A 27546-nucleotide genomic window follows, 5' to 3' on the forward strand; every position below is an offset into this window, starting at 1 on the left:
TTTGCTTTGGCTAAGACAGCGATGGAGCTCACCTCTAATCTCTTTGGAAGTTGTTCTGGGCTCTTTGGTAACATTTTTATTATCCGTCACCTCAATTTGTCATCAATTTTTCTCTTGCGGCAATGTCCAGGTAGATTGGCTACAGTCCTGTAGACCCTAAACTTCTGAATAATATGTGGAAGTGTAGTAAGAGGAACATCAAGCTGTTTGGAGATGCCCTTATAGCCTTAATCTTTAATACGTTTGTCTATCGTTTTCTTTCTAATTTCATGAGACAACTCTCTTCTTAGCTTTCTTCGGTCCATGTTCAGTGTGGGACACACCATGATACCAAACAGCTCAATGACTACTTTTCACCCTTTAAATAGGCAGACTGACTGATTACAAGTTTGAAGACAACTGTGATGCTAATTACAAGACACACCTTAACATGTCCCTATGGTCAAACTATTTTCAGTCCTTTCTAGGGGTGCAATGATTTTTGTCCACGCCAGTTTCATTATTTTTTATTTATTTTGTATTATTCTGTTGAACCACAATTCAAAATGTGTTTTCTATTAGCTGATTTTCAGTAACGTTTTAATTATTATTACTTTTGTCAAGTTATTTCAGTGACCATTGTGGGTACCAACACTTGTCCACATGTGTATGTGTGTGGAGCAGACTGCAGGTCTCTGCTCAACGTGATGGCTGCGAGCGCTACCGTGCAAGGAAAACCGCCGTGCAAGGAAGATTATGCTGCGCTAGTTTAACGCTACGAACCCTTTGATTCTCAGGATCAGTGGGGGTTCCAGATGTCTGACCCCACTGATCATAGAAAAAAATAAGACTTAATTAGATGGAAATATCCGTTTAATTTTCAGATTGTTTATAAATGATTCTTCACATATAAATCACAGCAATAACATATGGAACTAAATATTATTTCACTTCAGGGAATCTGCAACACTCTCTTATTTCTTATGCAAGAAGTACAAAGAATATGTTGAAGAACATGATGGAGGATCACCAAAAATCTCTGGATTTCCTCTCAAATCAGGTGCAAATACTTCTGTCTTGTGAGTTTTGAGTTGTGGTTTCCCTGTTTGTTAAGCTCATGGACGACCGATGCTTGGTTGGTTTTGATCATATTGGAGATCACAAATCTTACCCACCTCTGGGACCCGCACCTATCTCCAGAGCAGGCCCCTGAAAGTGAAGCAGAGCACACCTGACATGTGCAGGGGGCTCTCTATTCATTTGTATGGGAGTTCCAAAAATAGCTAGGCAAGAGGGCTCAACTATTTTCAGAAGTCCCATAGAAATGAACAGAGAGAGCCACCTGTCGATTCACCTCTATGGGACTGCTGGAAATAGCCGAGCCAGCGTTCAGCTATTTTTGAAACTCCCATAGGAACGAATGGAGGCTGGCTGTGCATGCACGGATGCCCTTCGTTTACTTCAAAGGTTCCATTCTGAAGATATCTATCTGACATTGGTGGCATATCGCCAATGTCTAAGCTGAGACAACCCCTTTAATTTCACCTATATTGGCATTTGCTGCCAGGTTTCACTGCAAATGAAAGCTGGCCAGTGGGGGTGCTAGCAACTTATGGAACTTTTTTATTTGGCTAACATTTTTAACAAAAAGAGATTATCCAATATGCATAACCCCTTGTAAGATTTTTGCATATTTTAGTTGCTCACTTGAGTTGAAATAAGTTTCGGTGTGCAGTCTTCATTATTCAGACTCCCTGATATACAGTTAGATAAGCCACTAATTTCAGAATTTTCCTATGTAGTACGCTTCTTAGCTGGATGTGAGGTCTGTGTCTCCAGCATGATGCTGCCTTCACTTGCTCTCATGTATCATCGCACCTTCATTCCTGGACTGGTTTTTCCTTCTGCAATCCACTAGGGATCCCCTCAACTTTTGCAGACACTGAGGATTGTGTGATTCCCCCTCTCCTTGCAGAATCTGCATGAATTCTCTCTTCCCAATAAACTCATTACCCCTTTCCTCTGCGGACTGCTATGTGAGTCTTCTCTTCCCTGTCTACACAAAGATACAGTACGGCTTGTGTAACTTCTCCGCACTGAATACTTGGATGCTTTGCTGCCTATCCACACTCTGATATGCCATTTGCAACATCCTCCCCATACTTATTGCTATGTCTAACTTGGAGAGAAGGTAGGGGGAGAGCAGAGAGAGCCATCAACAACATCACCAGTGTGCTGTGAGATCTATGTCAGAAGCAGCAGGACAGCCAGATATGTATAGAGTTGGACAGACTCTGCAGCAGAAAAACTGTAGGAGATTTATAATGAATGCTGATTAGAAACTTGCTTATTTTTCACTTAGAAAGCAAAAGATTAATAAAAAAAACTGTGCAAAAGTGTCCATAGCCTTTATTATCTTGTATTTATTATGCTTAATTAATCAGTACAGCAATATATCATCTGTTCTCATATCACCAATCTTGTATCTAGCTTGTATTATAACATACTGTAACGGTGTGCTTAATATTTCCATTATTACCTATAGGTGCGTGAACTAACCAATAAGGTTCTTCTTTTGAATGCAGAAGTCTTGAAAAAACACTCAGATCCTTTTCTTAATAGACCCATTCAGACACACGGTAAGAATATTAGTTATATATAAGGGTCTATGGGATGAGTCAAAAGCCAATCTCTGTGGTGTCTGAAAGACCCATTGACTTATAGTGGGGTCTGTCAGGGTCCCTTCGTAGTTTTTGCCTTTTTCAGGGGACATCTCGGTGGAACTTGTTGGACCTATTTTCAGTTAAGGTCCGCTGAGCACTGCCAGCATCCAGCATTTAATGGACCTGGCACAGTGCAGTGGTTTCCATTTATAACAAAAACCACAACACGGATGTGAGCAGAGCCTAAAGCAACGTCTCTGATAAACATTTCTTCTAAACAAATAATCCTGAAATCTTGCAGTTTTTACACTGACTGCTGAGCTTCAGAATAGACTGACACCCACTGTTCTGTAGAGATCACTTCTCAGCAGTCATCTCATTGCACAGGGCGCTGGCCTCTACATAAGGCCTCATGCACACGACCGTATGTATTTTGCGGTCCGCAAAAAACGGATCCACAAAAAATACTGATGACGTCCGTGTGCATTCCGTATTCTGCGGAACGGAACAGCTGGCCCCTAATAGAACAGTACTATCCTTGTCCGTAATGCGGACAATAATAGAACATGTTCTATTTTTTTTGCGGAAAGGAAATACAGACATACGGAAACGGAATGCACACGGAGTACCTTCCGTTTTTTTTTGCGGACCCATTGAAACGAATGGTAAAAAAACCAGAACGGACACGGAAAGAAAATATGTTAGTGTGCATGAGCCCTAACTTAGGCGCTTCACCGGTGGCTGTGCAACTTGCCTAAATCTACGCCAGCTCACTTGCTGACGTACATTTAAGTCATTTCTACGTCAAAAACGTGCGTAGTAAATGACGAATCAGATGGGCCTGCTGGCCCACCCCCTTCCCTATCAACGCTATGCCTACTTTTTCTCAGAACTGGCAAAAAAAGTGGTAAGTGGCGTACATGGGCAAAGGCGCATCACAAAGGTGTTTTGCTGCAAAATCTGAGCCTTAAATATGCCAAAAAGTGGCGTATATTTTGTTATAAATGACCCCCTTTGTCTTTTAATTGTTTAGTTAGACATTGGATGCATGTAGACAGGCTTTCAACGACCCTATTGACATGCATAGGAAAATATTTTTTCTAATTGAATACAGAAATAAGTGGCATGTTGCATATTTGGGAGCAAAAAACAGTCATTTATTATACTGAAATACGCCTATATTATTTCAGGCGCAGATGGCAGCACCACGGTTAGCTGTGCCGCAGTCTGCTACAGCAAGGAAGCTGGCTTACATTTAAACTGGCGCTGGATGCGCCAAAGTTATGTAGAGGCCGGGCTTTAGAAATGACCCCCATAAGGTTTAGCCACATGAACTAAAAATGGAGCTAATCCTTGTGAGGATCCATTGACGTGCAAACTGCACTCCACGGCTCAGCAACAGAAATTTGAAGCAGTGCTTTAGATCTCCTTTCCGGAAAATACACATTGGAAAATATCCCATCATTTAAACATACGGTAAGGCTGAGTTCACACATCACATTCTGGACGTTTGCTTGCTGACTCTGCCCTGAAATTCCACAGCAAACTTCAGTACAATCTTAGTGAATAGGGTTTTACACATGTTGTGGATTTTCAGATTTGCAGCGTGCCCTATCTGTTGAGGAAAGTCCATGGATTTTCACTGCAGATTTTATTCATTTTAATGCAAGCAGTGAAATCTGTGGCTCAATCCGCACCAAAATCGATGGATTCCAATGCAGAGTTTTTTGTCCAGATACACAGTATACATTTTACACTCCTCCATAAGAGAATACCAGCATTGTCCCTGACTTGTCATGGTCACAAGCCTTGGTGCCGAAGGTTACACTTTCCGATCGATGTGAGACGGTAAGGACATTGCATTACTGATTTTCTTGGCTACTACTTGTAACGCAGAGACCTTTCCCTTCTGTTTCTCTCAGGATTCGATTGCACTGATATTAAGGAAAATTTTGGAACAAATTCAAAAACTCCAAGTGGGATATACATCATCCAGCCAGAAGGAACTCACTTCCCTTTTGAGGTAATCACCTAAGAACAGACAGCCCTATGTTCTGCTCAGTGTGATGTGTAGGAGACATACAGCTCGGGTCGCACACGATTAATCATGAAATTGAATCCAGACCTTCTCATACAAAAAGAGCTATCTCAGCCCTCGCATTGACCGAACTGCTGACTGCGTGTAGTATGTTACAGGATGTTTTATCTACTGTGGGAATTTGAATCGCTATAAATGGCAAACAATGTCATGAAAATCTTAAAGGAGTTAGGCTCCATTCACACGTCCGCAAAATGGGTCCGCATCCTTTCCGCAATTTTGCGGAAAGGGTGCGGACCCATTCATTCTCTATGGGGACGGAATGTGCTGTCTGCATCCACATTTGCGGATCCGCACTTCCGCATCCGTGCTTCCGTTTCCGCAAAAAAATAGAACATGTCCTATTCTTGTCCGCAATTGCGGACAAGAACAGGCATATTCTATTATGTCAGCAATGTGCGGTCCGCAAAATGCGGAAAGCACATTGCCGCTTTCCGTGTTTTGCGGATCCGTGTCTCCGTGTATCCGCAAAACACATTGCGGACGTGTGAATACAGCCTTATCCAAGGTTAGAAGAAATTGGCTGCTTTTTTCCAAAAGTAGTGCCACACCTGTCCACAAGTTGTGTATGATATGGTGAAGCCCAATTTACTGCAGTGTAGCTGAGTGGGAATACCAGACTCAGCCCAGTGTGGCGCTGTTTCTGGAAATACACAGACATTTTTTTAACCACTTGCTTACCGCCACATGACTTTATATATCAAGGCAGTAAGCTGTTAACTGTAACCCGCCATATAAAACGTATTACGTTATGATCTGTCAGCTGCATGACGCTGCAGATCGCAGTGACTGTGCTGTCATCAGTCAGCTGCGGTCACAAGTGAAGATCCTGGAGATCAGCCGAAGTGGTCTCCGGGGATCTGATCCCTGTGACAGGCTGTAAGGGGATGGAAAAGGTCAGCAGGGGTTCTCTCAGCTAAGATTCTTAATGTGAGCGTGACCCCTGCTGGTTGTAAAGTTAGCTGTGATAATGCTGTCTGTGTATTAACTCTTTCCTACCCTGGCTGTGTGTGGGTGGGTGGGGGATTAATTCACTTTTTTCATTAAAAAAATATAAATACATAAAAAGTTATATCTCTAGTTATTAGTTTTAGAAAAAGTATAGCAGACGATGTATACACACTTACACTCACTTTTTCCCGTTTTCTTTCATAAAAAAATTAAAAATATATTACTTTTAGCAGTAGTAATAGGGTGTAGAATATACAAATGTACACACATTTTTTCTATCAAAAAAACTAAAAAATATAGGTATTTGTTTTAAGTATATTTAGTGTAGCTTTTTTGTGCATAAACGATAAAAAAAAGCATGCACTTTTTTTTTTTCAAAACTCAAAAGCTTAAAATGTCCAAATTCCCCCAACATTGAAAAAATTGTCACTTTGAAGGAGTTTCTAATGTTTTGGCACTGTACAACATCTCTTCTGGCAGTACGGTGCCATAGAACCATCAATAGAAAAATAAGCCTACACAATGTGCTCCAGTCCTTCGAAGTCTTGTGGTACACAAGTAGCATCTATTTTGCAGTTAGATAAAAAATGATACGAAAGGAAAATATTAATGTTTTCATAATTTTCACAGTTTATCCTTCAATTTTCTTTAAACATTATATCCGTCATCTAATGGCATAAAAGAAAGATCTAATCTGTTGTCACGGCTGAGGATGGGAAAAACCCTCAGCCGTGCGATGCCAGAAGGTGGAGTCGCTACAAGGCCAGGACAGAGATCAGGGAGCAGGTCACCTCCTATCATATCCCTAACTCTGACCCTGGCTCCTAGCTGTATGAGCCGACCCTGATGGTAGGAGGGCTCATACTCCGGAACCTTGAAGTCCCTACTAGCCCTCAGGGTTGCCCTCAACTAGGAGCAGGGTAAGACGACCTGTTCCTCCTAGGCACAGAGGAACAGGAGTCTCACAGGCCAGGCTACAATAAAGGGGAAACATAAACAACTTATGGCAATGGCAGGTAAATGCAACAAGTATAGCACCTACCTGCCACAGACACAAAGCCTGGAACCCATGCAGACGCGCTGCTGTCCAAAGAACACACACGGACACAGCACACACCACACAACACACCATACACAGGACAATAAGCTGCAATAAACATGCATACCAAAAACACACCTTCATAACATCATGTGTGACATAACTTATGACCACAAGGGTGGCCCCCACTGGCAGATGGTTAATTACCAGGAGGATGTCTACAGCAAAGCATGGCTGAAGAACCCCCTCAGCTTCAGGTCTCCAAAGTGGCTTTATAGCCCAAAGTGGCCACACCCACACAGACACACACAGGAAAGGGAATTAACCCTTCCAACACCAACCAGGGAAGTGAAACCACTTAAAGGGGAATACACACACAAACACACTGGAGCTGTTACCGCCGGCAACGACATGCGTGGCAACTATGTCCTGGGAGTCAGCCAAAAGGCTGAGACACTGCCACCACATGTACAATATACAACACGTTGCCACGGGCAGCCCCCAGTAAAGGGAAGTGTCACAGTGCACACACCTAAACCTCGTGCACACCAAACACATAAAAGGCACACCTACAAAGACAGGTAGCCAGGTGCAACCACATACACAAACAGCAAGCTGCCACATAAAAATGTTGCCAGCGGCAACCACAGGTGAGGCAACATACTTCAGCCCTCACCTGTGATTGACAACACAACCAAGACCGCAGGCAACTGCCTGCGGTTACAGGAGTCACGACCATGACCATGGTCGTGACATCTGTCCTGTGAAAAATATCAAATACATGTAGGTTGGCTCAGAAATGAACCCCTTCCCGACTGCCATACAGCTATATACGTTGGCGGTCAGGACTTTAAAGATGGCGCCCGCCTGTTATTTTCCGTTATAACGGAAAGCAATAACGGAACTTATAATGCTGATGTGAACCTGTCCTAACTTGTATTTTATGTAAACCTCTGCACTCTCTATACTTAGGAGTCCTGTGGGCAGTCCTACTCTGTGATTGGCAGCCTTCCCTGTGTAAGTGTACATACAGGGACTCCTAAGTATAGAAAGAGCATGAATAAATTACAAATAATACAGAATTTTCCCATAAAACTAGATAGCAATCTGCTCAGCTCCTCCTGCTCTATAACATGCTGTCTGCAGATTGTACTGCATTTTCATGGCGATAGCTTCCCTTTAAGTTATGATGGACCAGGAAAGTTCAATAATAAGGTAGCCTTGTATAGAGTTGTAATTTATATACCAGAGGAGCACATCATACGTTCTGTTCTCTCAGTCTCGTAAACTTGCTGAGTTCTCTTGCTGTGAATCCTGGTGCCAGCATATTACATCAGACGTCCGGGAACATTTCAAGGTGTCTAACATGGCAAACCTTCTGGATGTCTTCTGATTTGCTCATACAGATGTGGATGTGTTTCCAGCTTGATAAAAGGGTGCCAGTACCAAAATAAAAAATGTGGGGCACTGTCAGGGGCGTTCATAGAAATCACTGGGCCCCATAGAAAGAATCTAAATTGGGCTCCTCATGCTCCATTCATAGCCCCTCCCACTACCCATTCCTGGCCACTATATACAGCAGTGTACTGATATGTGAAGTATGAGGTATAAATTACAGATCATACCTCACATATCAGTACACTGCTGTATATACTATATATCTGTACACACTGCATCTATTATACCTTGTACTTCACATATCAGAACCCTGCTGTATATACTATATACTGTATCTGTACACACTGCATCTAATATACCTCATACCTCACATATCAGTACACTGCTGTATATACTATATACCTGTACACACTGCATCTATTATACCTCATACCTCACATATCACTACCCTGCTGTATATACTATATACCTGTACACACTGCATCTATTATACCTTGTATACCTCACATATTAGTACACTGTTGGGAATACTGCATCTATTATACGGTATAACAGATGCAGTGTATGTATGTACATGCGCAGTGTCCCACTGTGTTATTTGCCAATGTAATATATTTATGCATTAACCCTGTATATCCCAATTGCAGGCTGGTAGGGTGTCATTCCAACCCTTCACCCCTAGGTGGTGCTATCCTCATTTAGCTAGAACAGGAAATAGGAAGTAAGTTAGTCAGTGAGTGTATGTCTGAGAGGAGTTAGGAGAGGAGCAGTCCAGCTCTACTCCATCATGTAGCTGCCATGTTAGCCCCTTGGCTCTGGCCAGGTCAAGGGAGCAAGAAGTACAGATTCCAGCAGCATAGCACAGAACAGCGAGTCTATGTCTGAATATAGAGGAAGTCTAGTTAAGGTGAGAGCTACTTTAGCCAGTGGCCTTCACAAGCACCAGTGACCGGGAGGAACTTAAAGGTACCTGGACACAACCGGAGGATTATTACGCAGAATTATCCTTTTTCACTAAATACCTTCTGGGACATAGTGAACCTGAATATTTCAGGAGAGCATCCTGCATCAAATAATGTAGCAGAGAGTTTGTCAGCCACGAGGGAGAACGCCCTTATTGGATTGCTCAACATAAAGTAAGGAGACCTATTATATTCAGTACTAGTGATGAGCGAGCACCAAAGTATTCGGGTGTTCAGCCCGAACACATTGCTATATTCGTGTGCTCGCTTTAAGAGGATAACCCTCTATTGGTTTCATAGTCTTCTTACAAGAATATTAGACTGAGTCTTATGACAAGCTTGTAAGTGTAGCCTTTTGCATGAAAAACTCGCGATTAGAATATTCGCGATTAGAATATTCGCGATCTACATTAGGATGATATCTGACACTTGGAAAGCTGGGTAATAACTCAGTGATAAAATCTGACACTGGGAAAGCTGGGTAATAACTTGTGATCTACACTGAGTTATTACCCAGATTTTCCAGTGTCAGATATTATCACTGACTTACTACATAATTATTACATAATATTCGCTATATTGCTATATATTTGTTTTTTAGAATATTCGTAATATTCTAAAAAACTAACATATAGCAATATAGCGAATATTATGTAATAATTATGAATCACTGACTTACTACATAATTATGTAATAATTATGTAGTAAGTCAGTGATAATATCTGACACTGGAAAAGCTGGGTAATAACTCATTGTAGATCGCAAGTTTTTACCCAGCTTTCCTAGTGTTAGATATCATCCTAGTGTAGAATATTCTAATCGCAAATTTTCCATGCAAAAGGCTACACTAATAAGCTTGTCATAAGACTCAGTCTAATATTCTTGTCAGATGACTATGAAACCAATAGAGGGTGCTATTGAGTTATGAACAGCGCCTTCTATTGGTTTCATAGTCTTCTGACAAGAGTATTTGTCTTGTCATAAGACTGTGAAACCAATAGAGGGTGCTGTTTATAACTCAATAGCGCCCTCTATTGGTTTCATAGTCTTCTGACAAGAATATTTGTCTTGTCATAAGACTGTAAAACCAATAGAGGGCGCTATTCATAACTCAATAGCGTCATCTATTGGTTTTCATAGTCTTATGACAGCTGAAAAACAAGTTAGATTCTGCTCATTTGCATGTCTTTCCCATATGCCCATGTTTATGCAAATTCGTTTTTACATGACAAAACTGTATAGAAAGGTTATTGAAAATTATGTTAGGACAATCGGAAAACTTTTTGTCGCCCTAATGATATTGATCTAGGTGTGCAGTTCCACCCAAGCCATCCAACAGATGCAAAATAACTTTGAGGTTTACTGGTTCTCAGTCAAATGAGAGCTGGTTTGGAATATTTCATAGTGCACAAGGCTGCCATTGTAAGGTATGCTTGCTGTTATCTGTCTCATGGATGGATAGATGGATGGCTTGTACATACCTGGCTTTTGGCATATAGCCTTTGTGTGGTTGTCTATTGTATGTCATACATAATAGGAGTCTAAGATGCATCCAGCTATCCTCTTAATGCTGTTGCCAATCCTTTTTGATGGGGTTACCATCAATTTCTAACCTTTTTTTATGAACCAGACACCCTCTTCTCTTCCGAGCAGGGGGTGCCTGGTGTTCTCCCATTGACTTCCATTATATTAAATTGTATTCGAGTACCCAAATTATTCAGCCGAGCACTCGGATCTGCCGAGCATAGCGATGCTCGAGCCGAACAGGTATTTGGCCGAGCGTGCTCGCTCATCAGTATTCACTACCTGAGTGCTAGAACATAGACAAATATAGAGAGAAGGAAACTCCTAAAAGTACAATTGCCAAGCCTGTTATAGGATTACAGTGGCTATTATTGGGATTATCAACTTTGCCATCTAAATGAACTGTATTGACTACCTTTGACTACCTGAAGACAGGAGATTCAAGTAAAAGTTTAATTGTTTTATTACCACTGACTCCTCATCTTTTACACCACCAATATTTGCACCTAACAGTGCTGGTGTCACAAACAACACAGAGGCCCAGCCACCAAAGCACCTTAAATACCCATTACCATCAAGGGCACCTCAACCACCATCTGACTGGTGTTCCTTGCAATAGAGAGTGCCCCGGAGGATTTAGTGCTCTCTTCCCCTCCACTGCACACCGGCCCAGGGGACAACTGAACTGTGAGTACTACTACCCTCATTTGGCACATCACCACCGTTACACTCATATAGCACCCCTAGGGCGCGGGCATTGCGCATGTATATATGTGTATATAATATATAGAGTAGTGTACTGATGTGAGAAGTACAAGGTATAATAGTGCAGTGTCTACAGATATATGTGGTCAGTTATATATTATGGTTATTGTATGAGGTAATAGTGGTTGTAACTGTCTGGAGTACTATATATATGAATGAGATATGAGTAAAAATAGGGAATGGGGGCCAAATGAAGAGAAAGGAGGAGAACCTCTTCTTACCACACCATTCTAGTCTCAGTGTAGAGCTTGTCCTGCAGTTCTTCTCTATGCTGTTGGGGGTTGAAGGACCTGTGATGATGCTCTGTGCAGTTCCTTTACTATATGTACAGGACCTGTGATGATGATGATGATGATGATTGTGTCATCACAAGTCCTGGCAGATGCCCCTATCTAACCTGGGAACTACACCATGTTCTGTGAAGTTCCTTTACTAGATGTACAGGACCTGTGATGACATAATCACAGGTCCTTTACCTTTCTCCAGTGATGATAGGTTTACTATACTGGAGCTGGACAGTAATTAATCTAATTAGGGGGCGGGCCTTTGATTCAGTGTGAGCCTCTTTTCCCCAGGGGCCCCATAGCAGTTGCGTGGTCTGCCTCTATTTGAGGTATGCCACTAGGCACCATGTAAGATAATGAACAGAATGTAATGATTTGCAATTCAAATAGACCCATATTGTATTCACAATAGATCATAGAACACAGAATAGATGTTGAAAATGTAACTCATTTAGAACTTGATGTCAGTGATGCATCTCAAAAAAGTTGGGACAGGGGCAACAAAAGGCTGGAACAGTAAGTGGTGCTAATAAAAAACAGCAGGTGGAACAATTTGCTGTTAAGTCACATGAATGGGTATAAAAGAGCATGACAGAGAGGCAGAGTCTCTCAGATGCAAAGAGGGGCAGAGGTTCAACTTTCTGCAAAAAAACTGTGTCTAAAAATTGTCGAACAATTTCAGAGAAATGTTCCTCAACATAAAATTGCAATGACTTTGAATATCTCACCATCTACAGTATATAATGTCATCAAAGAATCTGGAGAAATCCATGTGCGCAAGGGAGACAAGGTCAACAGTCAATATTGGATGCTCGTGATATACAGGGCGTCAGCACTGTATTAAAAACAGGCATGATTCTGTACTGGAAATCACTGCATGGGCTCAGGAACATTTCTGTGAACATAAATGCAAGTTCAAATTGTTACGAAAAGAAGAAGTTATACACTACGTGCAGAATTATTAGGCAAATGAGTATTTTGACCACATCATCCTCTTTATGCATGTTGTCTTACTCCAAGCTGTATAGGTTCGAAAGCCTACTACCAATTAAGCATATTAGGTGATGTGCATCTCTGTAATGAGAAGGGGTGTGGTCTAATGACATCAACACCCTATATCAGGTGTGCATAATTATTAGGCAACTTCCTTTCCTTTGGCAAAATGGGTCAAAAGAAGGACTTGACAGGCTCAGAAAAGTCAAAAATAGTGAGATATCTTGCAGAGGGATGCAGCACTCTTAAAATTGCAAAGCTTCTGAAGCGTGATCATCGAACAATCAAGCGTTTCATTGAAAATAGTCAACAGGGTCGCAAGAAGCGTGTGGAAAAACCAAGGCGCAAAATAACTGCCCATGAACTGAGAAAAGTCAAGCGTGCAGCTGCCAAGATGCCACTTGCCACCAGTTTGGCCATATTTCAGAGCTGCAACATCACTGGAGTGCCCAAAAGCACAAGGTGTGCAATACTCAGAGACATGGCCAAGGTAAGAAAGGCTGAAAGACTACTACCACTGAACAAGACACACAAGCTGAAATGTCAAGACTGGGCCAAGAAATATCTCAAGACTGATTTTTCAAAGGTTTTATGGACTGATGAAATGAGAGTGAGTCTTGGTGGGCCAGATGGATGGGCCCGTGGCTGGTTGTTCAATAATAAAATTAATCCTCAAAAATACAACTTGCCTAATAATTCTGCACTCCCTGTATGGAAAGGCACTATCAATGCTGAACAGTAAATAGAGGTTTTAGAACTAATGCTCCCATTTACACAATGTCTCCTTCAGAGAAGACCTTGCATATTTCAGCAAGACAATGCTAAGGCCTCATGCACACGACCGTTGTGTGCATCCGTGGCCGTTGTGCCGTTTTCCGTTTTTTTTCGCGGACCCATTGACTTTCAATGGGTCCGTGGAAAAATCGGAAAATGCACCGTTTTGCAGCCGAGGCCGTGATCCGTGTATCCTGTCCGTCAAAAAAATATGACCTGTCCTATTTTTTTGACGGACAACGGTTCACGGACCCATTCAAGTCAATGGGTCCGTGAAAGAACACGGATGCACACAAGATTGGCATCCGTGTCCGTGATCCGTGGCCGTAGGTTGCTTTCATACAGACGGATCCGAAGATCCGTCTGCATAAAAGCTTTTTCTGATCTAAGTTTTCACTTCGTGAAAACTCATTTCCGACAGTATATTCTAACACAGAAGCGTTCCCATGGTGATGGGGACGCTTCTAGTTAGAATACACTGCAAACTTTGTACAAGACGGCCCCCTGCTGCCTGGCAGCACCCGATCTCTTACAGGGGGATATGATAGCACAATTAACCCCTTCAGGTGCGGCACCTAAAGGGGTTAATTGTACTATCATATTCCCCTGTAAGAGATCAGGGCTGCCAGGCAGCAGGGGGCAGACCCCCCCCCTCCTCCCCAGTTTGAATATCGTTGGTGGCACAGTGTGCCAACCACCATCGGCCCCCCTCCCTCCCTCTATTGTATTAAATCGTTGGTGGCACAGTGTGCCAACCACCATCGGCCCCCCCTCCCTCCCTCTATTGTATTAAATCGTTGGTGGCACAGTGTGCCAACCACCATCGGCTCCCCTCCCTCCCTCTATTGTATTAAATCGTTGGTGGCACAGTGTGCCAACCACCATCGCCCCCCCCCCCCTCTATAGCAGTAACATTGGTGGCAGTGTGCGGTCTCAACAGTAGAAGATTCATACTTACCTGCTTGCTGCTGCGATGTCTGTGACCGGCCGGGAGCTCCTCCTACTGGTAAGTGACAGTTCTTTAGCAATGCACCGCACAGACCTTTCACTTACCAGTAGGAGGAGCTCCCGGCCGGACACAGACATCGCAGCAGCAAGCAGGTAAGTATGAATCTTCTACTGTTGAGACCGCACACTGCCACCAATGTTACTGCTATAGAGGGAGGGGGGGGGGCGATGGTGGTTGGCACACTGTGCCACCAACGATTTAATACAATAGAGGGAGGGAGGGGGGCCGATGGTGGTTGGCACACTGTGCCACCAACGATTTAATACAATAGAGGGAGGGAGGGGGGGGGGCGATGGTGGGGGCACACTGTGCCACCAACGATATTCAAACTGGGGAGGGGGGGGCTGCCCCCTGCTGCCTGGCAGCCCTGATCTCTTACAGGGGAATATGATAGTACAATTAACCCCTTTAGGTGCCGCACCTAAAGGGGTTAATTGTGCTATCATATCCCCCAGTAAGAGATCGGGTGCTGCCAGGCAGCAGGGGGCAGTCTTGTACAAAGTTTGTAGTGTATTCTAACCTGAAGCGTCCCCATCACCATGGGAACGCCTCTGTGTTAGAATATACTGTCGGATCTGAGGTTCACGAAGTAGCTCATATCCGACAGTATATTCTAACATAGAGGCGTTCCCAAGGTGATGGGGACGCTTCAAGTTAAAATATACCATCGGATTGGAGAAAACTCCAATCCGATGGTATAAAAGAACTCCAGACTTTACATTGAAAGTCAATGGGGACGGATCCGTTTGAAATGGCACCATATTGTGTCAACATCAAACGGATCCGTCCCCATTGACTTGCATTGTAATTCAGGACGGATCCGTTTGGCTCCGCACGGCCAGGCGGACACCAAAACGACTTTTTTTTCATGTCCGTGGATCCTCCAAAAATCAAGGAAGACCCACGGACGAAAAAACGGTCACGGATCACGGACCCACGGACCCCGTTTTTGCAGACCGTGAAAAAAAACGGTCGTGTGCATGAGGCCTAAACCGCATACTGCATCCATCACCACAGCATGGCTTCACAGAAGAAGAGGCCGGGTGCTGAACTGGCCTGCCTGCATCCAGACCTTTCACCAATAGAAAACATTTGGCTCATCACGAAGCAAAAAATATAGCAAAGAAAGCTCAGGACTGTTGAGCAGCCAGAATCCTACATCAGAGAAGAATGGGACAACATTTCTCTCCCAAAACTCTAACAGTTGGTCTCCTCACTTCCCAGAGGTTTGCAGACTTGTTAAAAGAAGAGGGGAATATACAATGGTAGACATGACCCTGTCCCAGCTTTGTTGAGATGCGTTGCTGCCATCAAGTTCTAAATGAGTTAATTTTTTTCATTAAATGGTAAAATGTCTCACTTTCAACATGTGATATGTGTTCTATGATCTATTGGGAATAAAATATGGGTCTATAAGATTTGCAAAGCATTGCATTCTGTTTTTATTAACATTTATTTACATTTTGACAGTGTTCCAACTTTGGATTTGGGGTTGTAATAAAGTGCAGGAGGTGTAGTCCTAACTCAAGTGCCACATAGTTATTTGTAGGTCCATTGTCCATACACACTGGTCCCATGCAAAAACAAAGCTAGACCAGCACCTCTAAACAATATGAAAGGAACGGTGCACACTACCATGGCCGACATGCAAACAAACAGTTAATGTAATAGCAAACTCTGCTCCATGTGCTAACATTGAAAATATGAATTATTCTATATTTCCTTACTCTTATACCTACTCTACAGAAATATTTGTGGCTTTCTGTGCAAATTTATGATCAAAATTGTTTGGCCAATCCTGCAACGATAAGGAGACCTCTTTGGATGGGAACCTGCGCTATCAGACTTCATAGGAGCTTAGGACTACAAAATGAATTCAGGGTAATGTAGGATCCAGCCACACTATGCTCCAATTAAAATCCTTGGTTACAGTTGTCCAGAACATACTGCAGAAGAAATCAAGGTCCGTAGACCGCAGGTCCAAGAAGGAACCTAGATAGCATATATCATTGGCCAACCTTAACTTGTGTCATATTGATGTGCATATAAGAAGGAGATAAAATAAGGGATTAAAGACTTACAGAAAAATGGTTTATGCACAATTCACAAGTGGGACTGGGACACTAATACAAGTGTCTAATAAGGGTCACCTATCTGTCTAAGCCAGGATCACCTACCGATGCCTCCGTTCTGTGCCAGTCATTGCACTGGTTGGCCATACATTATAGAATCCAATTTAAACTGTTTGTTCTCACCCACAAAGCTCTTCACAGTGCTGCACCCCTTACATCTCCTCCCTCATCTCTGTCTACCACCCTAACTGTGCTCTACGCTCTGCAAACAATTTACGACCTCATCTATCATAATCCGAACTTCTGACTCGTGGCTTTAAGTGTTCTCCTGAGCTGCACCAGTTCTCTGGAATATTCTACCTCAAACAATTTGGTTAAATCACACATATACAAATACACTGCCTGTCCCCCAAAAAATTGCCACCTGGATTTAACTAAGCAAATAGTTATGAGCCTCCTATTGGATAATTACTGCATGGGCGATTATTTTTCAGCTGGCAACAAGCTATTTAACCCCAACTGGTGCAATGAGTTGCTTCTCATTTCTTAAACGTTAGTCTGTTTGAGAAGGGTCAAATCATCGGCATGCATCAAGCAGAAAAAACATCTAAGGAGATTGCAGAAACTACTAAAATTGGGTTAAGAACTGTCCAACGCATTATTAAAAACTGGAAGGATAGTGGGGACCCATCGTATTCGAGGAAGAAATGTGGCGGGAGATGATCGTGATTGGCGATCACTTAAACGTTTGAAATGAAATCGAAGAAAAACAACAGTAGAACTCAGGGCTATGTTTAATAGTGAAAGTAAGAGCATTTCCACACACACAATGCAAAGGGAATTCAAGGGATTGCATGCTTTAATCAAAGTTAAAGGCGGTCCAACAAAATATTAGAGTGTGTGACCCTATTTTTTTTTTGGTGGTGACTTTTTTTTGGGACGGCAGTGTATAAACAGTTTTAGGCGCTCCCTAAAAACACACCTATCACATCCCCTAATCTAACTCCTCCCCATATATAGCCCATTTATCATTTCCTGAACCTGATCCTCCACCAAACTCTCCATCGCACCAATGCACCCAAAAGCACTACACCAGTGGCTGGTGACTAGCTCATGCAGCTTTATATCTACTCCCTTATTTTCCCAAGATGGCCGGACCATTGCACAAAACTTTTACCTTTTGTGTCACCCCTTTCCCCTCATAGATTGTAATCTCTTGCGAGCAAGGCCCTCATTCCTTTTGTTCCAATTATTGACTTGTCTGTTGCTATGTTATTTATGACTGTACATGAAACCCTGAATATGTTGGCGCCATGTAAATAAAGATTTTTATTAATAAGGTGAAGCAGAGCCAGCCCAAGAGGATCTTACAACTTACCTCAATACTCCTCATTATGTTGTGACTTTGATTATATAGATCCCTCTTTTATTGGTTACCCTTTTACAAATTCCGTGTGGGTAGGTGGTGATTCATCCAACCAGGGGCATAACTAAAGGTTCTGTGCCCTTGTGCAAGAGTCCAGCTTGGCCGCCCCCTTCCTTTGTACAACTTCTTTTCACATCATCCTGTATGTTGCTTACCGCTGAATAGCTGTCAGTGTTCCCTGTAAGGGCCCATTCACACAGCATATTTTGGTGGCAGAATTTGGTGAGCATTTTGTGCCACAAAGTCACAAGGTGGCCATACAGAATCTGCATCCCATTGTTTTCAATGGGAGACTGAGGTTTATAGCTGCAACCATGCCAAGAAAGGTCGTGACCATGAGCCGCAGCCACATGAACGGCAGCATGGCCTCCCATTAAGACTAAAAAGACATTGTGCGAGCGTCCCCTAACCCTTTAAAGTTGGTGAGCAGGGCACTTAGGGACATGGGTGGTATTTCCTCTAAACTCGGCAGTACAGAACTGCAACTATTTAGACATGATAGCTCAAAGGGTGGCTTATGACCTGAAATGTAGATAACTTATAAATCAATTGCTATCAAGGAAAATACAGATGATACATCTCATTAATGAAGTGTCTCTGTAGGCTTTCTGTGACATGGATTACAGAGGAGGAGGTTGGACCGTTCTTCAGAAGAGAATTGATGGAATTGTTGACTTCCAGAGAACTTGGCTGGACTACATGGATGGATTTGGAGAACTTTCAGGTAATTAAACCTTTGAATAAATCTTTTTCTGTGTTATACTATGCTCAATGTTTCTGCAATTTTATCATAGATACATATGTAAATTGCCTAATAAAGAATGCTGAGGGTGAGGGGCTCCAGAGCCAAGAGGCTTGTCAAATTCAAATTTTTTGCTTTGAAAGATGTCGAGCCTTCTTTGAAATCCCTGCATCCATGTGTATGCCAAGCGGAGGTCTGGTGAGGCTGAGTTGCAAATAAAGGTCAAAGATGCAGCCCAGGTGCAGCAGATAAGATAACAGTCAACTTTACAGAGGCAAGGTGGTATGGCCTCAGAGGGAGTGCACATAGTCTCCTCTCACAGACAGAGGTACAGTTTTAAAAAGTTGCTCAAAACTGTGGCACAGGTTCTAGTCACAACTTATAGGTAGCGATGGTGGCTCACCTTCCCATGATTAAAAAGGTTTTCCAGTTTGCAACATCCTGTAAAATAAATAATCATTTATGGAGGTCGATGTAATTTAGCTACAGACGTGGACAAAATTGTTGGTACCCTTTGGTCAATGAAAGAAAAAGTCACAATGGTCACAGAAATAACTTTAATCTGACAAAAGTAATAATAAATTAAAATTCTATAAATGTTAACCAATGAAAGTCAGACATTGTTTTTCAACCATGCTTCAACAGAATTATGTAAAAAAATAAACTCATGAAACAGGCATGGACAAAAATGATGGTACCCCTAACTTAATATTTTGTTGCGCAACCTTTTGAGGCAATCACTGCAATCAAACGCTTCCTGTAACTGTCAATGAGACATCTGCACCTCTCAGCAGGTATTTTGGCCCACTCCTCATGAGCAAACTGCTCCAGTTGTGTCCGGTTTGAAGGGTGCCTTTTCCAGACTGCATGTTTCAGCTCCTTCCAAAGATGCTCAATAGGATTGAGGTCAGGGCTCATAGAAGGCCACTTTAGAATAGTCCAATTTTTTCCTCTTAGCCATTCTTGGGTGTTTTTAGCGGTGTGTTTTGGGTCATTGTCCTGTTGCAAGACCCATGACCTGCGACTGAGACCAAGCTTTCTGACACTGGCTAGTACATTTCTCTCTAGAATTCCTTGATAGTCTTGAGATTTCATTGTACCCTGCACAGATTCAAGACACCCTGTGCCAGACGCAGCAAAGCAGCCCCAGAACATAACAGAGCCTCCTCCATGTTTCACAGTAGGGACAGTGTTCTTTTCTTGATATGCTTCATTTTTTCGTCTGTGAACATACAGCTGATGTGCCTTGGCAAAAACTTCGATTTTTGTCTCATCTGTCCACAGGACATTCTCCCAGAAGCTTTGTGGCTTGTCAACATGTAGTTTGGCATATTCCAGTCTTGCTTTTTTATGATTCGTTTTCAACAATGGTGTCCTCCTTGGTCGTCTCCCATGTAGTCCACTTTGGCTCAAACAACGACGGATGGTGCGATCTGACACTGATGTTCCTTGAGCATGAAGTTCACCTTGAATCTCTTTAGAAGTCTTTCTAGGCTCTTTTGTTACCATTCGGATTATCCGTCTCTTAGATTTGTCATCAATTTTCCTCCTGCGGCCACGTCCAGGGAGGTTGGCTACAGTCCCATGGATCTTAAACTTATGAATAATATGTGCAACTGTACTCACAGGAACATCTAGTTGCTTGGAGATGGTCTTATAGCCTTTACCTTTAACATGCTTGTCTATAATTTTCTTTCTGATCTCTTGAGACAGCTCTTTCCTTTGCTTCCTCTGGTCCATGTCGAGTGTGGTACACACCATATCACCAAACAACACAGTGATTACCTGGAGCCATATATATAGGCCCAATGGCTGATTACAAGGTTGTAGACACCTGTGATGCTAATTAGTGGACACACCTTGAATTAACATGTCCCTTTGGTCACATTATGTTCTGTGTTTTCTAGGGGTACCATCATTTTTGTCCATGCCTGTTTCATGAGTTTATTTTTTTACATAATTCTGTTGAAGCATGGTTGAAAAACAATGTCTGACTTTCATTGGTTAACATTTATAGAATTTTAATTTATTATTACTTTTGTCAGATTAAAGTTATTTCTGTGACCATTGTGACTTTTTCTTTCATTGACCAAAGGGTACCAACAATTTTGTCCACGTCTGTATGTATTTATTTTCCCTTTTTTTCCTCCTATCTCCCGTTCTGGGCTGTGGTCACCTGACCATGTCCATGCAGCTCTTTCTTACTTCCTGTAATGTCATTGTGAGGAATATGGATTAATATTTACTGTCAGCCATGTCCTCACAACCACCATTTGCTGAAAGATGGCAGAGGAAATCAAGCTCCACAGGGGGGCCCTGCTTCAAAGCCGCAGCCAGATAGCAGTAAACCCCTAGCAGGCCACATTTGGTTACATTCCACACCTCCAGTCAGACACAGATCCTGCAGGAAAACCCCCAGCAGGAGGTATCAGCCCTTGCCAGGATCAATGATACGTCCCAGACATGTTGGCACCTACATTTCATAAGGAAATATGAATCGTCCGTCCATCCCCAGCATAATTCAGTGATCTTTTTGCAATCCTGGGGCAAAGCCAAACGTCCACGTAGTCCTGGTTTTAGGCTAGGATGCCCGGGAGGGGAGAAATACATATCTCCCCACAGAAACCAACTAACGGTACCATGTTTGGACTCTACTTGTAGCCAGAACCCAGGCGGATCCGTTGGTCCTAGAACCATCTCCCTGTGACCTTCTGGCCTGGAGCTATGAACCCTAAAGAGTTTTGTGGGTCATTTGCTGTCAGCCCAGCAATAGGGGGGGTGAATCTGTCACAACCAGACAGCTGAGAAGCTCTGACAGAGGCCTTTCAGAACCTCCTCTTTGAGTTTCTGTGTTGTGGTATTCAGCTCCTCCTCTCCTTAGCCTCTCTCAGCTGTCATGTGTTGGACTAATTGCTTCCCTTTAAATTCTTCCCCAGAAGGCTTTTCTGGGCGGCTTATATTTCTTCCTGGAGTATGTGTGCGCCCATCTGGTTCTCCTCTCCTCTACAAAGTTAAGTGTTAAACTGTTATCTGTTATTTTCTGTTTGCTGGATCCCAGGTGACCCTGACTCCCTCCGTGTCTGGTGTAGGGAGCCGGTGGTCGTGTCCCCTCACTATTGTAGGGTGCTCAGGGGTTATTAGTCAAGGTACGTGGATATGCATACCTCCACCATTCGGATCTATGCATAGGCTAAGCAGCCAGGGAAAGTGCCAGGTCTTCTACAGGGGTCTCCCTTTTGTTCCTTAGCTGTTGGATCCAGCGAGTCATTTATGCATGTTGTTTTGCCTTGTTACCTGTACACATTCCGTGACATTATAAGCCGCCAAAACCGTCTTAAGCATGGATTCGGTTTCACTTTTGGCTGAACTCTTCCAGGGTCTTTCATTGGAGGTAGCTGACCTCCGTAAGACTTTTTCTCAGCTTCAAGTGACCGGTTCAGCTTGCGTTCATGGAGCTTGTTCTGAGCCTAAGATCTCGCTCCCGGATACGTTCTCCGGGGGTAGTGAGAATTTTGTGCGTTTTAGAGAGGCTTGCAAACTCCATTTTCGCCTTCTTCCCCTTTCCTCTGGAGATGAGGAACGGAGGGTGGGGATCATTATATCGCTGCTCAGAGGTAACGCTCAGTCCTGGGCCTTTTCGCTGCCGGAGGGGGCATGGCCTCTCCGTTCAGTGGATGAATTCTTTTTAGCCCTGGGTCAGATATATGATGATCCGGATCGTATTGCTCTGGCGGAGTCTAGACTACGTCTCTTATGCCAGGGTAAACAATCCGCAGAAATATACTGCTCAGAATTTCGGAGATGGGCAGCTGATACTGGTTGGAATGATGCTGCACTCCGAAGTCAATTTTGCCATGGTCTTTCAGAGGGATTGAAAGATGCATTTGCCTTTCATGAAAGGCCTATTTCTTTGGACTCTGCTATGTCTCAGGCCGTTCGTATTGACAGGCGTCTTCATGTCATACTCGGTCCCAGGACTGTGCAGCGGTCCCATTCTGTGCGCAGGGGTCTCAGTCGCTGTCAGCCCCTTCTGAGCAGGAGCCCATGCAGCTGGGGTTGATTGCTTCTGACAATAGAAGATTCAGCCCGCATGGGACGGTTTGTTTTTGTTGTGGAGGTATTAATCATTTGGCAAATATTTGTCCCTCTAGGAGATTCAGGCAGTTCTCTGGGTATAATAAAGAAACAAAGAGGAAAAAATCTTTGAAAAATGTTCCGTCTGTTACTATTGGCAGGGTTGAGGCGGAAATTGAAGGTTTTCCGTTTGCTTGTAGTTCCCGTTTTGTCCTGCCGGCTAGGGTGGCGCTAGAGAGCAAGAACATTTTTTGTGAGATTTTTGTGGATAGTGGAGCAGCGGTCAATCTCATTGATAATCAATTTGCGATAACTCATGGTTTCCAGGTGTGCGCTTTGAGAAAGGATATTCCTGTTTTTGCTATCGATTCCGCTCCACTTTCTCAGAAATCATTAAAGGGCATAGTTCACAATATCCGTTTGATTGTGAGTGATGCTCATGTTGAGGATGTGTCATGTTTCGTCCTTAGCGGTTTGCCCACCCCTCTGGTGTTGGGGCTGCCCTGGCTCACTAAGCATAACCCCACCATTGATTGTCAAGCGAAGCAAATAAATGGTTGGAGTGACTTTTGCAGAGAGAATTGCCTCATGACATCTGTTTCTGAGGTTGCTACTAAGACTATACCATCTTTTCTCTCTGAATTTTCGGATGTCTTCTCTGAGAGTGGAGTTCAGGATTTGCCCCCGCACAGGGAGTACGATTGCCCTATTAATCTCATCCCAGATGCCAAGCTGCCTAAATCTCGTTTATACAATCTTTCCCAACCTGAGAGGATCGCTATGCGTGCTTATATCTCTGAGAGTCTGAGAAAGGGACACATACGACCCTCGAAGTCACCTGTTGCCGCTGGTTTTTTCTTTGTTAAGAAAAAAGATGGTTCTTTAAGAACTTGTCTGGATTTCAGGGAGCTGAACAATATCACAATTCGTAACCCTTATCCGCTTCCTCTGATCCCGGACCTATTTAACCAGGTTGTTGGGGCTAAAGTCTTTTCCAAATTAGATTTAAGAGGGGCATACAACCTGGTCAGGCTCAGACAAGGGGACGAATGGAAGACGGCCTTCAATACCCCTGAGGGCCATTTTGAAAACTTGGTTATGCCTTTTGGTTTGATGAATGCCCCAGCCGTTTTTCAGCATTTCGTGAACAGCATTTTTTATCATTTGATGGGAAAATTTGTATTGGTGTATTTGGATGACATTTTGATTTTTTCTCCCGATTTCAAAACTCATAAGGAACATTTACGTCAGGTCTTGCTCATTCTGCGGGAGAATAAATTATATGCGAAACTGGAAAAATGTGTGTTTGCGGTTCCAGAAATTCAATTTCTGGGGTTTCTTCTCTCCGCTTCTGGTTTTCGCATGGACCCCGAGAAGGTCCGCGCTGTGCTTGAGTGGGAGCTTCCTGAGAATCAAAAGGCGCTGATGCGTTTTTTGGGCTTTGCCAATTATTACAGGAAGTTCATTTTGAATTATTCTTCTATTGTTAAACCACTCACTGATATGACCAGAAAGGGGGTAGATTTTTCTTCTTGGTCATTAGAGGCGCGTAAGGCTTTTTCTGATATCAAGGAGAGTTTTGCTTCCGCTCCCATCTTGGTGCAACCTGATGTTTCGTTACCCTTCATAGTTGAGGTTGATGCTTCTGAGGTGGGTGTGGGGGCGGTCTTGTCTCAGGGTTCCTCTCCTGCCAATTGGCGACCGTGTGCCTTTTTCTCAAGAAAACTCTCCTCCGCAGAGAGAAATTACGATGTGGGAGATAGGGAATTGTTGGCCATCAAGTTGGCTTTTGAGGAATGGCGCCATTGGCTAGAGGGAGCCAGACACCCTATTACCGTATTTACTGACCATAAAAATCTGGCCTACTTGGAGTCAGCCAAGCGTCTGAACCCGAGACAGGCCAGATGGTCGTTGTTCTTTTCTAGGTTTAATTTTGTTGTCACATTCCGCCCTGGAGTTAAGAATGTGAAGGCAGATGCCCTGTCACGTTGTTTTCCGGGAGGCGGGAATTTTGAAGACCCGGGTCCCATTTTGGCTGAAGGTGTGGTGGTCTCTGCTCTTTTTCCTGAATTGGAGGCAGAGGTGCAGGCAGCCCAGTCAGAGGCTCCTGATCTTTGTCCTCCTGGGAGGTTGTTTGTGCCTCTCGCTTTAAGACACAAGATTTTTAAAGAACACCACGATACGGTCCTTGCTGGGCACCCGGGGGTAAGAGCCACACTGGATCTCATCGCTCGGAGATTCTGGTGGCCTGCGCTTCGTAAGTCGGTTGAGGGTTTTGTGGCAGCCTGCGAGACTTGCGCTCGTGCCAAAGTCCCTCATTCACGGCCATCAGGTCCTCTCCTTCCCTTACCCATTCCTTCCCGTCCTTGGACACATCTGTCCATGGACTTCATAACGGACCTGCCTCGTTCCTCGGGGAAGACTGTGATTCTGGTGGTGGTGGACCGTTTTAGCAAAATGGTGCATTTCATCCCTTTTCCTGGTTTGCCCAATGCTAAGACGCTGGCGCAGACATTTGTTGATCACATTGTCAAATTGCACGGTATTCCTTCAGACATAGTCTCTGATAGGGGCACGCAGTTTGTTTCCAGATTCTGGAAGGCTTTCTGTTCTCGCTTGGGGGTTCGGTTGTCATTCTCTTCTGCTTTCCACCCGCAGTCGAATGGTCAGACAGAGCGCGTCAATCAGAATCTGGAGACATATCTGCGTTGTTTTGTGGCGGAGAATCAAGAGGATTGGTGTTCTTTTTTGTCCCTTGCTGAGTTTGCTTTAAATAACCGTCGTCAGGAGTCCTCTGATAAGTCACCATTTTTTGGTGCATATGGGTTTCATCCACAGTTTGGGACTTTCTCGGGAGAGGGGTCTTCTGGTTTACCTGATGAGGACAGATTCTCCTCGTCTTTGTCATCTATTTGGCAAAAGATTCAAGATAATCTAAAGAGCATGAGTGAGAGATATAAGCGTGTGGCTGATAAGAGACGTGTGCTTGGTCCGGACCTTAATGTTGGTGATCTGGTGTGGTTGTCTACCAAGAATATCAAATTGAAGGTTCCCTCCTGGAAGTTGGGTCCTAGGTTTATTGGGCCTTACAAAATCCTGTCTGTCATCAATCCTGTTGCATACCGTCTTGATCTTCCTCAGAATTGGAAGATCCATAATGTTTTTCATAAGTCCTTATTGAAACCTTATGTTCAACCCATTGTACCCTCGCCTTTGCCTCCTCCTCCGATTATGGTTGATGGGAATCTTGAATTTCAGGTCTCTGGGATTGTGGATTCTCGTCTTGTCCGCGGTTCTCTTCAGTACCTTGTTCACTGGGAGGGGTATGGTCCTGAGGAGAGGATGTGGGTCCCAGTGACGGACATTAAAGCCTCTCGTCTCATCAGGGCTTTCCATAGATCCCATCCTGAGAAGGTGGGTTCTGAGTGTCCGGAGTCCACTCGTAGAGGGAGGGGTACTGTCACAACCAGACAGCTGAGAAGCTCTGACAGAGGCCTTTCAGAACCTCCTCTTTGAGTTTCTGTGTTGTGGTATTCAGCTCTCCTTAGCCTCTCTCAGCTGTCATGTGTTGGACTAATTGCTTCCCTTTAAATTCTTCCCCAGAAGGCTTTTCTGGGCGGCTTATATTTCTTCCTGGAGTATGTGTGCGCCCATCTGGTTCTCCTCTCCTCTACAAAGTTAAGTGTTAAACTGTTATCTGTTATTTTCTGTTTGCTGGATCCCAGGTGACCCTGACTCCCTCCGTGTCTGGTGTAGGGAGCCGGTGGTCGTGTCCCCTCACTATTGTAGGGTGCTCAGGGGTTATTTAGTCAAGGTACGTGGATATGCATACCTCCACCATTCGGATCTATGCATAGGCTAAGCAGCCAGGGAAAGTGCCTGGTCTTCTACAGGGGTCTCCCTTTTGTTCCTTAGCTGTTGGATCCAGCGAGTCATTTATGCATATTGTTTTGCCTTGTTACCTGTACACATTCCGTGACAGAATCCCTCCCAAAGGCTGGGAGGGGAAGGACCGTCTACAGGTTAAAAAGCTTGTGCCAGCAAGCGGGCGTGTCTTTTTTCTCTGAAAGGGGGTCACATCGTGCAATGTGTTTAGAGGGACCTGCAACCAGCTGACATCACTGCCTCCGACGTGAATACAGCTAAGAACTCATCACTACCCAAAGGACTCATATATCTGGTAAACTAACTTATTGTTCTGCTTAACCCTGTTGTACCTATATCACCTGTATCTGTAACCTCAGACCACTGTATATATTCTCTGTGTATATTGTGTCATCTAGTGTGCCCTTAAGGCGATTAAATATATAATTTAATCTTGTGCTATCTTGTATCTCGATCACGACTCCCCACCTCTGTGTTTCGGCCTAGTTATAAGCTACCGTGGGTTGGTTTCTCAGCTTATATAATCCAGTAAGCGGACCGGGCTTATATCAAATGAGAAGCTGGTGGCAGTTACCCGGGCTGAGACAGCACTGTTTTCACGGTGGCAGTGAAAAGGCTCTCTCAGCTTGTTGCCTCTCTGTGCCCGTGTGGACAGGAGGTGTCTTTGTAAACAGTACAAAGCTGACCTTACCTTCTCCTTTGGTTACAAGTGACCATACTGCATCTCGTGAGCTCGACGTAGGTGACGTCAAGCGGGCACAAGGCGTGGTGTTCGTCACAGTCATTTCCATGGGTGGGGCAGTGATAGGGGAGTGTCTACATAACTATATGGGTGGGCGGTCCTATAAAGTAGCTGGGTGTTTTTAGGGGCGGTGCTGGAGTTGTGGCAGAGAAAGGAGAAGTGCATC

General features: G+C 43.7%; 1 protein-coding gene across 1 annotated transcript in view; it reads left to right on the forward strand.

The window, feature by feature from the left end:
- Positions 1–27546, forward strand: part of ANGPTL5 (angiopoietin like 5) — a 68671-nt gene that overhangs the window by 27737 nt on the left and 13388 nt on the right. Inside the window, exons 3-6 of the mRNA XM_044287676.1 lie at positions 936–1039; positions 2525–2618; positions 4565–4665; positions 18541–18661. Coding sequence (XP_044143611.1) covers positions 936–1039; positions 2525–2618; positions 4565–4665; positions 18541–18661 — 420 coding nt within the window. The remainder of the gene's footprint in view (positions 1–935; positions 1040–2524; positions 2619–4564; positions 4666–18540; positions 18662–27546) is intronic.

Source organism: Bufo gargarizans, chromosome 3 (assembly GCF_014858855.1).
Source record: "Bufo gargarizans isolate SCDJY-AF-19 chromosome 3, ASM1485885v1, whole genome shotgun sequence".
Taxonomy (NCBI): Eukaryota; Metazoa; Chordata; class Amphibia; order Anura; family Bufonidae; genus Bufo; species Bufo gargarizans.